Source organism: Rhincodon typus, chromosome 17 (assembly GCF_021869965.1).
Source record: "Rhincodon typus isolate 14 chromosome 17, sRhiTyp1.1, whole genome shotgun sequence".
Taxonomy (NCBI): Eukaryota; Metazoa; Chordata; class Chondrichthyes; order Orectolobiformes; family Rhincodontidae; genus Rhincodon; species Rhincodon typus.
The window spans coordinates 16,537,433-16,553,888 of record NC_063348.1 but is presented as its reverse complement, the minus strand read 5'-3'; the positions used below and the strand labels follow the sequence as shown (position 1 = coordinate 16,553,888).

The 16,456-nt window shown below is 42.0% G+C and overlaps 1 protein-coding gene across 2 annotated transcripts; it reads left to right on the top strand.

Moving 5' to 3' along the window:
- The first annotated feature begins 277 nt into the window (after nt 1-277).
- Nucleotides 278-14,591, top strand: cd81a (CD81 molecule a). Of its 2 annotated transcripts, XM_048607110.1 has the most exons (7): nt 278-371; nt 2,594-2,668; nt 4,966-5,082; nt 6,146-6,232; nt 11,835-11,921; nt 12,449-12,547; nt 12,751-14,591. In XM_048607110.1, the coding sequence occupies exons 1-6, from the start codon at nt 306-308 to the stop codon at nt 12,509-12,511; spliced, it is 495 nt and encodes a 164-aa protein (XP_048463067.1). In that variant the 5' UTR covers nt 278-305; the 3' UTR covers nt 12,512-12,547; nt 12,751-14,591. The 2 variants fall into 2 exon arrangements, with proteins under 2 accessions (XP_048463067.1, XP_048463066.1); XM_048607109.1 differs by having other exon boundaries at nt 12,449-14,591.
- The last annotated feature ends 1,865 nt before the right edge of the window (nt 14,592-16,456 follow it).

Sequence of the window (16,456 nt, the reverse complement as noted above, 5' to 3'; positions counted from 1 at the left end):
AGCCTGGGGTGACTGTCTGTGCGGAGTTTGCACATTCTCCCTGTGTCTGCGTGGGTTTCCTCCGGGTGCTCCGGTTTCCTCCCACAGTCCAAAGATGTACAGGCTAGGTGGATTGGCCATGCTAAATTGCCTGATGTGTTCAGGGATGTGTGGGTTATAGGGGGATGGGTCTGGGTGGGATGCTCCAAGGGTCGGTGTGGACTTGTTGGGCCGAAGGGCCTGTTTCCACACTGTAGGGATTCTATGATTCTATTGCCCTTTCTCTCCTGACAGGGGTCTACATCTTGATTGGTGTTGGAGCTGTGATGATGATTGTTGGTTTCCTTGGTTGCTACGGTGCCATCCAGGAATCCCAGTGCATGCTAGGAACGGTAAAGTACACTGATTTCTTTCTTTGGCGCTCCTGTTTATTATTGGGTTTCTGCAGGGCATTGCTGGCTCCAGAACAGGATTCTGATGCCTACCTTAGTTCACTGCTGCAGTTTGCGATCTGTTATTGGATAAGCTCCCTTTTTCTATTTGCAAGTTTTAAAGTGTTTGAAAGCTGGAAATATGTAGAAGTATGTGTCACAGATGGTCAGGTCATCCTATTCTTTATCACGTGACCTACAGATGCTGATCATCACAGGGTACATTAAGGTGGGTACCTGCACAACATGCCTTGTACTTGAGCCAATTTATCCATGCTGAAAATGTTGAAATGGGATTTATTCATGAGAACAGTGGAGAATAGGCCTGATTCTGTTTGGGATTCATTCCTCAGTGTAGTTATCAGGGAGGCTGCTTGTTGGGTCAGATCAGTTTTAACCCAGCACAGGCCATAGATCAAACTGGATTTTTCTGATATTTGCCACCCACAAACACATTGAGTGGGAGACTTTATGGCTTTAACTAAAGCATGGTTCATGAGTAATGGTGTGGCCTCTTATCACCAAGTCTTACTTTGGTTACTCTGATTCCTTTTTTTGTTTCTTCTAACCCTTCATCTTTAACTACTTGGTTTCTTAAAGTCCCTGTTGACTGCTCATGCTGCCCCCACCTGCATCCTACCAACCCGCATGAGCCTCTGCACTCAACCATTCCTCATCCTTGCTGATTTCAGTCTCCACTTCAACTTTGTTCACTCTTGTTTCTCCAACGGTGTCCTCTGTACTTCTGAAATCTCACCTCAGGTACACACTTTTTTTTAACCCATATTCACAGCCACTCCTTTGATCATGCCAACTTCTATGGCTTCTCTCCTGTACTGTTATCTTTAGAAAGAAGGCTTTGTGTGCATTATTGTGCTTGCCCATTTCAGCCTTTTTATATGTAGTTCATTAGACTGAGTTGTACAATGATCTACATCTAATAGGCCAGATACTGCATTCCCATCTATCCAGCAATAACCACTGCATCTGCAGCAATGACTTTTCCTCCTATATACCTCGGTATAGTCTAAATGTTCTGATAATTGGCCTTCCATCTAACCTCTACCACCCATCACATGCAGTACTTCAGAGTCTTTCGTATACTGCATCTAAGTCCTACCCATTGTCATAAAGCTGTACCACATTTCCATTTTCTTTTTGAATGCGCACATTTTTGCTTCCTTTTCCATTTGCCCAGTGATGGCTACTGTAATTTCTGCTGCATGGGCCCTTTCACTGTGGAGTCCCTCCTTTTGCGTTTTCCCCCTTCCCCTTAACCCAGCTATGTAACTCAGATTTTCATCACTCCTCCCATTGGCTCACTGGTTTTTATTATACCTTTTTATGATGGTCCTTTGTTTGCCTGTGATACACATCTTTCCAGTAATTAATAACCACATTTTTCATTAAACCATTGAGCAAACTACCTTGCAGTCACCATGATTGTGTGCCCCTTGGTGCTTTGTATATATGGCATTTTACACCCTGTTTGGATTAATATGCCCATCCTTGAGTGTGACTAGTTTTGATGTATTGTTAAGGTCTATTGGCGTTCAGTGATGAGAATGTCATCTCCAGCCTCGTATTGGCTGGCTTGCAGCGTTTTTTTTTAAAATAAAAGCAGCTGGCTAGTTTTTGCAGTGATGTAAGTCTGTATTGTACGGAGTGTCTTGTACCAGGGGGTACTGAGCTCACTGCTGCCCATGAATGCTGGTCATTGAAACAAACTGATATGCTGCTGAAGTGCTTGAAATAGTTTTTCATTCTCCATTGTAGATGCAGGCGTACACTAGAGATGTCTGAATCAAAGCAGTAAACATGTTTTCAGTCCCACTGCTGCAATCCTATTAATAGACAACTGATGTTCTTGGATCCTCTATCCCTCCTTCACAGTTGTCTTGTACTGCCCTGTCTGTGATAGAAATTTCAACCACCTTTAGTCCTACTCACTCTAATGTTATCTTGAGCTCTTACACTTTGGTCATCCTTGCTTTATGATGGTGTCCATTTCCTTCCTTTCCATTGTGAAGTGCTTTGATGTTTTGTTAATTTTAATAGCACTATACACTAGTTAGTTGCAATAAGCAGATTAGTTCAAAGCCAGTGCAGTATAGTATTCCTGTACAGGTTTTATTAACTAAAGCTGCATTAATGTGACCTCTTTCTCTCTCCCTTTCCATCAGTTCTTTGCCTGTCTGGTGATCCTGTTTGCTTGTGAGGTGGCTGCTGGGATCTGGGGATTCGTAAACAAAGATGAGGTCAGTATTTTGGTCTCCTGAATGTACTGTAATTGGAGAGAGGACTACTGAACCTTGTACTTGATGGACTGGGTGTAGAGAGATACTTGAAGAGGGAGGCACAAGTCCTTATATTTAGGGAAAAGGAGCAGGGTCTAGCTGAGATAGTAGGAACTGCAGATGCTGGAGAATCCGAGACAACAAGGTGCAGAGCTGGATGAACACAGCAGGCCAAGCAGCATCATAGGAGCAGAAAGGCTGATGTTTCAGGCCTAGACCCTTCTTCAGAAATGGGGGAGGGGAAGGGGGTTCTGAAATAAATAGGGAGAGAGTGGGAGGCGGATGGAAGATGGATAGAGGGGAGGATAGGTGGAGAGGAAACAAACGGGTCAAAGAGGCGGGGATGGAGCCAGTAAAGGTGAGTGTAGGTGGGGAGTTAGGGAGGGGATAGGTCAGTCCAAGGAGGACGGACAGGTCAAGGGGGCGGGATGAGATTAGGGGGTGGGAGGTGGGGGGGTGGCTTGAGGTGGGAGGGGGGGATAGGTGGGAGGAAGAACAGGTTAGGGAGGCGGGGACGAGCTGGACTGGTTTTGGGATGCGGTGGGGGGAGGGGAGATTTTGAAGCTTGTGAAATCCACATTGATACCATTGGGCTGCAGGGTTCCCAAGCGGAATATGAGTTGCTGTTCCTGCAACCTTCGGTTGGCATCGTTGTGGCACTGCAGGAGACCCAGGATGGACATGTCGTCTGAGGAATGGGAGGGGGAGTTGAAATGGTTCGCGACTGGGAGGTGCAGTTGTTTATTGCGAACCGAGCGTAGGTGTTCTGCAAAGCGGTCCCCGAGCCTCCGCTTGGTTTCCCTGATGTAGAGGAGGCCACAACAAGTACAGCGGATGCAGTATACCACATTGGCAGATGTGCAGGTGAACATCTGCTTGATGTGGAAAGTCTTTTTGGGGCCTGGGATGGGGGTGAGGGAGGTGGTGTGGGGGCAGGTGTAGCACTTCCTGCGGTTGCAGGGAAAAGTGCTGGGTGTGGTGGGGCTGGAGGGGAGTGTGGAGCGGACAAGGGAGTCATGGAGAGAGCGGTCCCTCCGGAAAGCAGATAAGGGTGGGGAGGGAAAGATGTCTTTGGTGGTGGGGTCGGATTGCAGATGGTGGAAGTGTCGGAGGATGATGCGTTGGATCCAGAGGTTGGTGGGGTGGTATGTGAGGACGAGGGGGATTCTTTTTTGGCTCTTATTGCGTGGACGGGGTGTGAGGGATGATTTCACAAGCTTCAAAATCTCCCCTCCCCCTACCGCATCCCAAAACCAGTCCTCCCACCTCAAGCCGCACCCCCATCTCCTACCTACTAACCTCATCCCGCCCCCTTGACCTGTCCGTCCTCCCTGGACTGACCTATCCCCTCCCTAACTCCCCACCTGCACTCACCTTTACTGGCTCCATCCCCGCCTCTTCGACCTGTTTGTTTCCTCTCCACCTATCCTCTCCTCTCTATCCATCTTCTATCCGCCTCCCCCTTTCTCCCTATTTATTTCAGAAAACCCCTTCCCCCTCCCCCATTTCTGATGAAGGGTCCAGGCCCGAAACGTCAGCCTTTCTGCTCCTATGATGCTGCTTGGCCTGCTGTGTTCATCCAGCTCTGCACCTTGTTGTCTCAGGGTCTAGCTGACTTTATACCGGAGAAGGGGAAAGATTTATCCTCGTTATATTGGAGTGAGGCTGTCAAGCCATGTACTAGTGGGTCAGAGCGGCACTTCAAACATTGTGGATTTGTACTGCATGGACGTGACTCCTGGGCCTTGTGCTGGGTGAGAGGTGGGATTTGTGGAGCATTAAATGCAAGTAACCTATAAAGTTTACAGCATCTTATTTTGGGAGGTGGTGTTTGGATACTGTACGTGTAGAAGGTAAGCTGCAGGAGGAGAGAGCAGGGAATGTCATAGCCAGCTGACACTCACTCATTGGTTCCATCTTGTGCTACAGCTCAGTTAAGATACCAGAGGGTTGCCACCAGCACTTTTGGAACTAGATTCCAGCAAACCTCGGTGCATACGGGAAAGAGTGGAAATATTGGGAATAATAATGGAATCTCCTGGATGATTCCTTCTGGCAGGAGCACAGGTCCTTTTGGTAGAGAAAACCAGGAATGAATGAAAAATGCACTATTCTCTTCGGTTATGATGCTTGAGGTATTGTGGACATAGAACGTTAAAAGTTGAGGTCTTGTGTTGCCGCTGATATAAAACACTTATTTAACCTGTGGGGAGCTAAGCTTTGATTTCCTTTCCTCTTTCCCCCTTCCCCACACACAGGTAGCTGAAGAGCTGAAAATGTTCTACAACCAGGCCTCTCTGACTTATCATACACCATTGCAAAATGTAGAGAAGAAAGAGCAAGCTAAAGCAGTGTTGGTTGCAATGCACCAGGCGGTGAGACACATTCTCAATTATGTTCCTTACTTGAAGTAATTCTGGCTGTGAATGAGCATCCTTTTGTGACCGATTGCTGTTTCTGTCTGTGCCTAGAATTTCTATCTGCTTTCTCCGATGGGACACTGGGGAGAACTCTCCAACCTGTCCACACTGCCAAGATTTTAAAAAAAATAGCCGTTTGTCATTTCTGTAGGGTTTGTGCTGAACTCGTGCCAAGGGTACAGAAAAACCCGTGAACATTTCTTGTTTGTTTTTTTATAGCTTTTATTCAGATTGGAAGCTGTTGTTATCTGCCCATTTTCCTCCTCTCGGCAAGGGAGGGAAATGTGACTGTGCTACTGCTGTTTCTGTGAATTTGTTTCAGCTAGGGAGAAGTACAGAGCTTACCTCACTTTTTTTTTTAAATTCAGCATTGAATTAGAAGTTGTCATTAACTTCTAATTCAGTGAAAGGGAAATTGTATTGTATAGCTTAAAACAGATAAAGACATTGCCTGAGAAGGAGCCTGGGGTTTGATTCCTCTTCAGGGGAATGAGCTATCTCAGCCATACTATATCATATGGAGCTGAGCAGAGCAGAGCTTGTTCACCCATCTCCCCAACATACGACGGAGTGAACCTGTCAATATTAAGTTCCTGAGAGAGTCTCTACTGCTAACCAGGAGGCATTTCATGTGGTTAAGGTGGGCAAGTTGGGGAAATGAGAGATCATGTGCAAGAAAAGAAAATGTTAATGCAGAAGACAGGTTTTCATGTTCCTGTGCCTAGAAAGGATTAATTAATTAATGAACAACAAAACCAAAGTAATCATACCCAAGAGAGCCTGCACAATTTGTAAATATTCTGAATAGGCAGAAAATCATGAAGGCTCTTTAACCCAGGTCAGACACTTGGGATGATGACTGATACTTGGTTGGTGTGTTCAGTTGTGCTGCGCTGCAACTTTCCTTTTGTGTTAGAAGACTTAGATTTATTTAATTTTCTTGCTAGTGGTTATCATTATCAAGGTTAGCTTATACTTCAACTCAATTATTTTCTTCTCTCTCCACCCCGCCCCCAAGCTGGACTGCTGTGGAGCCAACACGCTGAGCAAGTTTGTGGCAAGTGAGCTGTGCCCCAAGCAGACAGGGGTGGGTCTGCTCTCTAAAGTAAGTACCTGCTAATTATCCTGGTGTTTGCATACTTCTAACTACTGATTTGGTTCTAGAGCTGGTTTAAAGTCTTACTTTATTTTTCTTACTGAAAGGAGGAGCTCTGTTATCTGATGGTTTAAGCACTTGGGCACACAGGTATAATTCTGATTTAGACCCAAGCTTTTCTGATGAAGGGTCTAGGCCCGAAACGTCAGCCTCTCTGCTCCTATGATGCTGCTTGGCCTGCTGTGTTCATCCACCCCTGCACCTTGTTGTCTCGGATTCTCCAGCATCTGCAGTTCCTACTATCTATAATTCTGATTTGTCTTGTTAGCTGGGACAGGGCCTATAGTGTTTGTAATCAACCTATGGGCTAAAGAAGGGAAAACCAAGTGGAGGGCCCATTTCCAAATGACCGATAAGGGGAAAGGATGAAACCATCCATGAGCTGTCTAACACTTGCTGTTCAGGTCCATGAGCAAAAGGGCTTGGCTCAATGCACCTCATGGGGCATATAATTAGTGTAGCCAAGTGGAAGTTGATGCCCTAAGGAGAATTGGTGAAAAGTGGAACAGAATGTCAGAGTGAAATAGTCAGCTTTCACTTTTTTTTGTTTAAAGTCATGTGCTATTTTATTGACACGAATCTGGAATGAGGACATTTCCAGTTTCATCAGCAACATGATGAAGCAAATTACACCTATGGCTATAACCTGAAACCCGGAAGAAAGGACTTCGTTCTGCAGCAAGTATCAGAAGCTGACTATGCATTTTTAATGTCCCTGTTTAACAGCTCAATGGCTCCACCAGGTGGCAGCTGATGTATAATAATAAGCACAATTTGGGGAGAAATCAGCAAGGCCATTCCCCTCCCCTGGTTTGTCCAACCAGAAAGATGCAAAGTCACTCACTTGGTGTCTATCTGTGTCTCTCTTTCAAGCGACCCACCCATGCCATCCCCTTCTTCCCCCTCCCAACCAAAATTCCCCAAAGCTTGCAAATAGTTCATAAACGTATGTGTAATTGCACATGAAAATCACATGGTCAAATTTTTAAAGTAGTTTCTCAGTGTGCAGAATGGCTGAAGATAAGGCTTTTCAATTCATTTAAGCTCAAACCCCTTATCTTCCAGCCTCATTCTCGTTTCCCTACTACGTTTTGGATACCTATTAGTTTGCCAGGCAGCTTAGTTTGATGTACTACTCTAGCTTCACCCAGCCTTTATGTGCCATTTTAATATTTTGTGTACCTCCATGAGGCTTTGAGACTATCTTCCCTGTTATTTTCTTCCAGCTAATTCTTGGCACTTTTCTCTCCATCTGCTTCTCACACACTTGTACCTCCTGTGCTCTAGCATCTTCTTATTTTGGCTCAGGAAAATCATGAGTTAGAGCCCTTCTCCTGGACTTTACATAATTTTAGGCTAATGTGTCAGTGCTTGAGTATAAATGTAACTAGCTCCGAATGCCATGCGCTGGACAGTCATATACTCTGTTCTTGTGCTGATCTTGTACAAAATTTGTCAGTGAACCTTATTCAGATCAGTTCAGTGTGGCCAGTGACTAAAGCAAAATCACAGTGCCTTGTGATACTAATTAAACCTGGCAATGTTAAAGTAGATGTTTGCAATGTGAACTGATGGCTTATACTCAAATTGGAGAAAGCTCACTTGCCCAGGTTTTTTTTTCCCCCCACTGGTTAGTTCATTAGCTTGTATGGTGATCCTGCTGCCTTTTGAGGTTATAAGATCTATGGAGCAGTATTAATTTCTTCAAAGCCTGTAATTGAAGTGTTTTACCCATTTGCTACTTGCTCTTTAATTCACCAGATGTGGCAAGGCTCATCCCAAATTGCCTTTGTGAACTGTTGAATTCAAGATATATAAATGGACATTTTCTCATTGTTTGGCTCCTGCATTTTATAATGCAGTGAACTAACCAGTGTCAAATTTTTTTTTTTTTTTTTTAAAAGTCACTTTCAAATATTGCACATTCAGGACTAGCAGTGAACTTACCACCATCCTGCAGATTTGCACCTTTTTTATCCTGACTACGTCATTTGAATTATAGAAAGCTCTTGATCAGTAACAATTGTTTATCTTAAACCCAAAGTGTTATCCTGGAAGGAAATTAAATTGGAGAAGGTTCAGAAAAGATTTACTAGATGTTGCCAGGACTAGAGGGTTTGAGTAATAGAGAGGCTGGATAGGCTGGGACATTCTTCACTGGAGTGTAAAAGTTGAGGGGTGACCTTTATAAACCATGAGGGACATAGATAAAGTGAATTGCAGTGGTCTTTTCCCTAGGGTGGGGGGAGTTCAAAACTTGGGGACATATTTTTTAAGGTGAGAGGAGAAAGATTTGAAAGGGACCTGAGGGGCAACTTTCTCTCAGGGTGGTTCAGATGTGGAATGAACTGCCAGTGGTAGATGCAGGTACAGTGACAACATATAAAATACATTTGGACAGGTATGTGAATAGGAAAGGTTTGGAGGGGTATGGGCCAAATGCAGACAAGTGGGACTAATTTAGTTTGGATAAATTTGGTCGACGAGTTGGGATGAAGGATCTGTTTCCATGCTGCATGACTGTAAACTGAGCCTACTGGCATTATTTCTACAGCAGGAGTAGCAGTGTTATGTCAGCAAACCAATTAAACCATTGATTTTTGAAGAGGTAAAATGGAGGGAGTGGGCCTGCAGAAAGCCAAGATAATTAGCTGTTCAGCTTGAACAAGAGTGCTCTAGAAGTCATGGATTCTCACTGTTACTAATGCCTATTTTTTGGCATTGTAAATTGGGGCCAGTGGTAAAATAACTTCTTAAAAAAAAAAAAGAAAATTGATCACATGATTTTCACTTCCAATTACATACACCTTTACCAACTACTTGCAAGTGTTGGGGTATTTTGAAGTGCGAAGGTGGGGGGCGGGGTGTGGAACAGGAAGAAGAGACACTGGATAACTCCACTTTTCTGGTTGGATGGGCCAGGAGAGGGGAATGGCTTTCCTCATTTCTATCCACTGTGCTCATTGTATAATGTTAATAACCATTACAATGGTGCAAACTGCAAAATTCTAGTTCTGATCAAAGATAAACGACTTGAATTATTAACTGTTTCTCTCCACAGATGCTGCCTCACATGCTAAGTTTTTCCAGTTTATTTTGTTCCAATAGGAAATTCTCAAACGTTATTTGAGCTTTCATCTTATTTGCTTTGTGATGCTTGTAAGCAAACACAGCAGTCATTTTGCATATATTACAATGACTACATCTCCACAGTAATTGAATGGCTTTGGCCTCCTAAGGATGTGATCAATGCTATGAGAAGCTCCTTTATCTGAGCAAGTTTATATTTTTTGTTCCCTTCATTATTTCTTCTCATTGCAGTTCCCTGTTACTGCTCAAATCTGTCCTGAATGACCCTGCAGACACCTTTGGCATCTTCTTACTGTGGGACCTATTACTGATTTTTCTGAGTAACGTTTTTGTAAATCGTGCTGCTTGCTCTAATGTTCTTATCTCAATCTGCTCCCCTAGCTGATATTTTATAGCATCCTTTGCCCTCCATTTAGTCTTGGATCAACTGGATCGTCCAATTTCAATGTTCATTCCTCATCAGCTTCTGTCAGTTCTAAGCTAGAGCTATTTTGATTTTAACCTTCCTTCTTTCTGATCTCCCAGAATTCATAAACTCTTAAGTGCTTGCTTTACATTGAGTCTCATTGTCAGATTGCTTTAATCTTTGACCTATACTGGTTCACTGTATCCCATCTTCAACTCCATTTTCTGGATCTTGCACTCTGTCCTTCCATGTTCCACCTATCTTTTCAGTTTGCATTTATATAAGACCTTTTCACTGATGTAATATATGAAAAGCAATGGTCAATGTGCACACAGCAAGCTTCCAAAATCAGGAGTGAAATCAATGATCAGATAATCTATTATAATGACTTTGTTTGAGAGCTATTTATCAAGATATCAGGGAAAACTTCCTTGCTGCTTTTTAAAGATTATGCTGTGGGATATTTTATGTACAAACGAAGGAACAAATGTACAACATCTCTATGCACGATACTGTCAGTCCTCGTTGGAGTATTGATCTAAGTTTTATTCTTGGGTAGGATTTGAACCCACAACCTTTTGATTTGAACAAGCGCTACAAACTGACCTAAGGTATCCAAAATAAGGTTTGATAATACCATCTAGCTCATTCCTTTCCACAGATATTGAGTATTTTGTCTTTCTGTACACTCTTAGTTTTGGAGACCGGGGCTGATTGCTTTATCCCATCCATGTCCTAATGTTGTAAATTCAGCGGATAACGATAGCGATAGCGATCGCGATCAGCTCTGGTCACCAGCTAAATCATAAAATACTTGATAGTAATACTGGACAAGTCAGATCTCAAAATGAAACCTGCCTTGACAGATCATACGATTAACTTTTGTGGTTAGTTGCTGAAGATGTGCACATGAGACTGCAGATGTTCTCTATCAACAGGACGTAAGTTCATTACACAAGAAAAATACTTACCTATAAGTAATACGGTTAGAAATAGCACCATCAAAATGAAGCTTCTCAACCTATTTCCCAAGACATTCCATTGCAGATACTCAATCCCAAAGATGTATCATTCCTATCTCAGCTTTCTAAATCTTAATTCACTGCTTCCAGTTTTTTTTCTTTCAGTTTTTCATTATTCCTTTCCAAGTCTGCGAGCATGACCTCTCATTTCTAATGGCCTAAAGTTTTCAGTTCTAACAACTGGAAAGATTTCTATCTGAATTCTTCTGGTTTTGAAGTTCCACAGATTCCAGCGACTTCTGAGGTGACTAGGCTAGGATTAAAGCTGCTCTCTCTTCTTCTTCTGTACTAAGCTGAACTGAATAAAGTTTTCCTGAGCTAGAACTTTGAACCTTCTGTTTTAAAATCAAAACTAAACTAATTGCCCCTATATGTGGTGTTCTGCTTGTTGTAGACTCAACAGTATAAACATTTTATCTTGTATCAGTAGAGGTTGTTCTATCAAATATGCTCTTCAGTCACATTCTCCCTTTGAACTTTTGCGTTTAGGTCACTGTTCCAAATTGACTGAGCTTTTGAAACAAACCTTCAGAGAACTGTCCCACATTCATTTTGAAATTGAAATCACAAACATAATACACTGCCAATTTAGCTAAGGAAACTTTGTCAAAAATATTCATGTAGAGTTGTGGGAATGTTTTATAGCCTGTGCGTCAAACATATTGAGATACCAAAGTGTAATGGAGTTGACATTCCTGTTCTTTAGTCATTCTATCTATGATCAAAAGTACCATTAGCCTTTTTTTTTTTAAATTTTTTTTTATTTTAACAAAAAGCTTGAATGATTGTAGGTGTAGAGTTGATAGTTGGGATCTGTCATAGGAAGTGGGAACAATGTCAGGTAGTGAATTGAAATTAGCACAAAATGAATCCAGTTAAACTTCCAGGTATTGATAAAACACTGAGTGGCTTACTTGACAAATCAAGTGATGTGTGTTGAGGGTAATCTATGGAATGCTGTAATTTTCCAGACAGTTGCAATGATTGGCCGACCTGGCTCAAGGTGCTTTGCTAATGTGATTTGGTTTCTTAGATCGACTGTCACACACGGATTGACCAGCTGTTTACAAAGAAACTGTACATCATTGGGATTGCTGCCGTCATTGTTGCAGTCATCATGGTATGAACCTTGTTTTAGTCTCTAACAGCAGGAATCCCAGATAATACAGGGAGTTTGTCTTTTTTGATCTTTGTTTTGTAAAGAACCAGAAGTCACAAGTCCCTTTTTTTTTAATCCTTTTGTGGTCCTGGTTGGAATGAATCAAAGGATTATAGGGATGCAAGACCATCCTTGCTCAACGTAAATACTGATACTTGATATGATTTCTCAATTCAGCACTGATGGACTGAAAGTTAGCAAGTTTTAGATTTAACTTGCCTTATTACTTTTCTTTCTCTCGCCCCCGTAATCCTTGTTGAACTTGAATGTATCTTTCTCCAGTGCCCCACGCACATTTTCCACCAGGCCTGCTGGATAGAGATTAGAAATCTCTTTTTGAAAGGGCTGAGATAAGTGACCCAGGTGCAGATCAAGAATTATGGAATGCTTTTACGATCTAAATCAGCTATTGCCTAAATAGGACTTGAAACTGATGTTGCTTGCAACATTTTTCCTCTTGTATAGTTATTTCCTTTTCTCCATTTCAGATCCTTGAGATGATTTTCAGCATGGTGCTGTGCTGTGGGATCCGAAATGCCTCTGTGTACTAAAGGGGCACCTTTTGCTGCCACCTCACAGGATCCTTGGTGAGCGCAGCTGAAAGAGAAGCTTTGTAGTGGAATAGATCCTGTCATAAGATGACCCCTAAACTAATCTTATCATCTGTGATGTTGCCACTTGTCACACTCGGTTTTTTAAAATATATATAATGTTTCTTTATATATATATATATATATAAAAAAATAAATTTTCCTGACATTGACGGTTCTCCTCTGGTGCTATGCTGCAGCTTTCATGAAAGTAATTGGTGTGCAGTTAACATCTGGTACCCACCCATCAGCTCTACAGCAAGTAAATTACCAACTTTATCAAAGAGCTTGTATACTGCAGCACAGTATGAAGACTATTTAAGGAAAAGGATTGGATGCCCATTATGCTGCAGGAGGGGGCTCGGTGCTCCTTTTGATCTCAAGCCTTGGGTTCCTCAACCAGATGAATATGAACACTTGGATACTAAAGTTATTGGAACTCAACATTTTTTATAAGAAGTTTTTCTGACAACTGCATCAGCTGTGAACCGTCTGTGATCAGTGTGCACTAAAATGGTGCAAACTTTCCAAAATGAATGTACTGATTTCAAAGTATTGATTTTTTTTTCCTTCCCATTGTACTGCAGGTACCTTTTTTTTAAAAAAGTATATATGTATAATCTAACCAGTGCAGTGAGTAACTCATGAAAGGGGCTAGTCAAAATTTGTACCTGGCCTATTATTGTGCTTTTTGCTCTTGCATTACCACTTGGTCATTTATAGAATTGTAGCTCTGAACTAGAGGAAATTTGGCTGTGCCCCCCACCAGTCTCCAGTATTTTAATGGCTTGTGTATCAGTGTAAACTAAAAATAGATCATCCTTCCTGTATCATTTCAGGCGACTTCTTTATATCAGGGTTTCAGACACTGGGGTCTATCTGCTTAACTCCCAGCTTGTGTACTGTGGGATACCTTCAACTTGAAGGGCTTGCTGGTTATCTGGTGGTTCGAAAAATTCCTTGTATAAGCTCTGATGCCTTGCTTTCAGCAGTTTTATTTTACTGTAAAATGCTGTTAATTTTGTCATTCTAATCTAAAGGGAATCACTAAAAACAAATCTGGGCACTTGTACTTTTCATAACCCATTTCTACACTCTGTATTTGAATACAGATAATATGTTACCTTGGGAAAACTACGCTGTGACTTCTGCCAGAGTAAACATCAGAACATAAATCTGAAACCCACCTCTCTAAAGCTGCTCCATAATGTGCCTAGAACCATAAAGCACTCCCTGCAAACGAGTGTTCTTAGAAGTCCAATAGAACAGTGCCTTAGTCTCCTTGCCAAACTCGATTGGGGTTTCAATCAGTTGATCAAACAGACGGAAGGATGACTAAACACAAGGCTGGATATTTACCAAGACCATTTGCTACCCAAGAAACATTCAACGTGGTATTGCACTTAGCTGCTACCCATGTTCAAAAAGGAATCAAGTGATTGGTTAGCAGGCAACTAATAACTATCTTAATTTTAGTCCTGCTCCAGTCTCCATTGTCAGATTTACTCGTAAATTAGGTGGGAGCTTCTATCATGCAAACAGCTACTTTGTCCACCTTCCCACACCAAGTAAAAAACATGTACAGTTTTTGTTTATAAAGTGTAGGCACATTTGTCCAATGATGATTATGATTTTATACGTTCAGTCTTAAATCTGGGTCAGCGTGTACTTATCAAATGTGAGGTCATCCCAGTAATGCACTGAATGACAATTTGTTCAGTGTTCCAGTAAATTAGAAAAGTAACAAGTATTTTCAATTATGGTCCTTCTGATCTTTCAAGTTGGCAGTAGAGACATGGTTATCACTCAGATCTGTTGTTACCCAGGGGAGTTCTGATGAAGCACCCATTTGCTGCTGCTTTTATACAGCAGTGATTTCAGAAGGGGATTGACTGATGTCTGAGATGGATTGAACCATTGTACACATTGGAGTATATTAAGTGTAATATCCCGTATGTTTAGCATGTCTGCATCCAGTGGGTTTGTATACAACCTGCCTGTTCTGTGAATACGTAACAATAAAGATCACCTTTTTAACACAGCTTTGACTCCGGTATATTTTATGCTGTGCCCTGGACTTTGTGGCACACACTTCTCCCTCTTATGCACAAGGGAATACAGCATTTTAACTTTATCGTTATTAAACACTGGGTTCATGTATACATGCCTGTGTTTCTGCACTCATCTAGAGTGCCTGTTGTCTGTTTCATTTGTTGATTTCCTGTCCTGTAGCACAGTTAATTTTAGTGCTAACCTAGAGGCTGTTTTGTAGAGTGGAAATAAGGTTTTCAGTTTAACTTTGTAAAATATTTACAGCTACTAAAACTTTTATCTCACCAATCTAGCAAGATTTGAGGCAGAGATCAAAGCCTCTAGCTAATCAATTGATTTCTGCCAGTGCTCAAGTTTCCTCCCACAGTCCAGAAATGTGCAGGTTAGGTGAATTGGCCATGCTAAACTGTCCAGTGTCCAGGGATATGCAGGCTAAGTGGGTTAGCCATGAGAAATGCAGGGTTACAGGAATAGGTTTGCAGTCTGGGTCTGAGTGTGATGCTCATCGGAGGTTGGTACAGATTAGATAGTGTGAATGACCTTTTCCTGCACCTAGTGACTATTTGATCTAGTGTTTAACCACAGTTTTCCCTTTACCTCTCTCTTTATGGAGATGCAGTTCCACAGATACTACAGCTTCTGATATCACAAAACTGGACATTTTTCATTTTTTGAGTTTGAAATGAGTTAAACCTGTCTGGTGGAATTCATTAGGCACCAAGACAAGTTGTGGCAAACAAACAGCAATGCCAGGAATCTGAGGTTAGCTAACCAGGTACTACTATTTTCTTTATTCTTTCATGGGATGAGGGTGCTGCTGGCGAGGCAAAATTTATTGTCCATCCTTAATTGCCCAGAGGGCAGTTGAGTCAACTGTGGGTCTGGACAGGAGGCCAGACCAGGTAAGGGTGGCAGTTTCCTTTCCTAAAGGGCATTAGTGAACCAGATGGGCTTTTCTGAAAATTGACAATGGATTCACGGTAATTGTTAGATTCTTAATTCCAGATATTTATTGAATTCAAATTCCACATCTGCCGTGGTAGGATTTGAACCTGGGTCCCCAGAATGTTATCTGGGTCTCTGGATTAACATTCCAGCGATTAATGCCACTAGGCTGTTGCCTCCCTTACCTTTTTACCAGGTATTGAACCCTTTATTCAGCGTGGAAAGTATCACACTGAGCAGCACATTTATCCATTTTTGAGCTTGTACGTACAACTGAAGCAGTGGCAGCTGCATCCTGATTTAAATGAACTGCTAATGCATAAATGCCTATTTGATATCACGTGTGTAGGACAACGCTAATGATTGAGACATGTTGGTTGGAGAGGAGAGCTGGTTGCGTTTGGTGGATGGAGTAAATACTGGATCATTGTTCCACCAGCTACTACTAGTTCACTGAGCATAATCAGCTGAGTTAGGACAGATGAGGAACTTCTTTTGAGGTTAGTGAATTCTAGATTTTTTTTTAAACTAGAGAAGGCTGTAGAGGTTGGATGGTTAACTGTATTCAAGGCTGAGATAAACTGGTCTTTTAGTAAGGAAATCAAAGGTGTTACGGGTTGAGGGTTGGTGGGGAGGAAGGCAGCAAAGGAGTTGAGGATTAGCCAATCAGTCAAGGCCTACTTCTGCTCCTACATTTTATGATCTTGTTGCAGCTAGATAGATGTGAAATGTGTAGGATAATATAATATTCTTGACTGCTGGAAGCTTGATTGTCTATGTTGATCGTACACATCCAATTTCCAAAGATCTTAACCATTCTTTGAACTGATATTTGTGTTGAGTACCTTGGAGGCACAGTGGTAACTGTATAAGCAGAAGTCATGGTACACTGTAGCACAGTGTATTAGC

Coding starts and splice junctions, on each gene's coding strand:
- cd81a (XM_048607110.1), top strand. CDS start 306: ATGATGATTGTTGGTTTCCTTGGTTGCTACGGTGCCATCCAGGAATCC. Junction 2,669..4,965: donor GATTCGTAAACAAAGATGAG/GTCAGTATTTTG, acceptor CCCCACACACAG/GTAGCTGAAGAGCTGAAAAT. Junction 6,233..11,834: donor GGGTGGGTCTGCTCTCTAAA/GTAAGTACCTGC, acceptor TTGGTTTCTTAG/ATCGACTGTCACACACGGAT.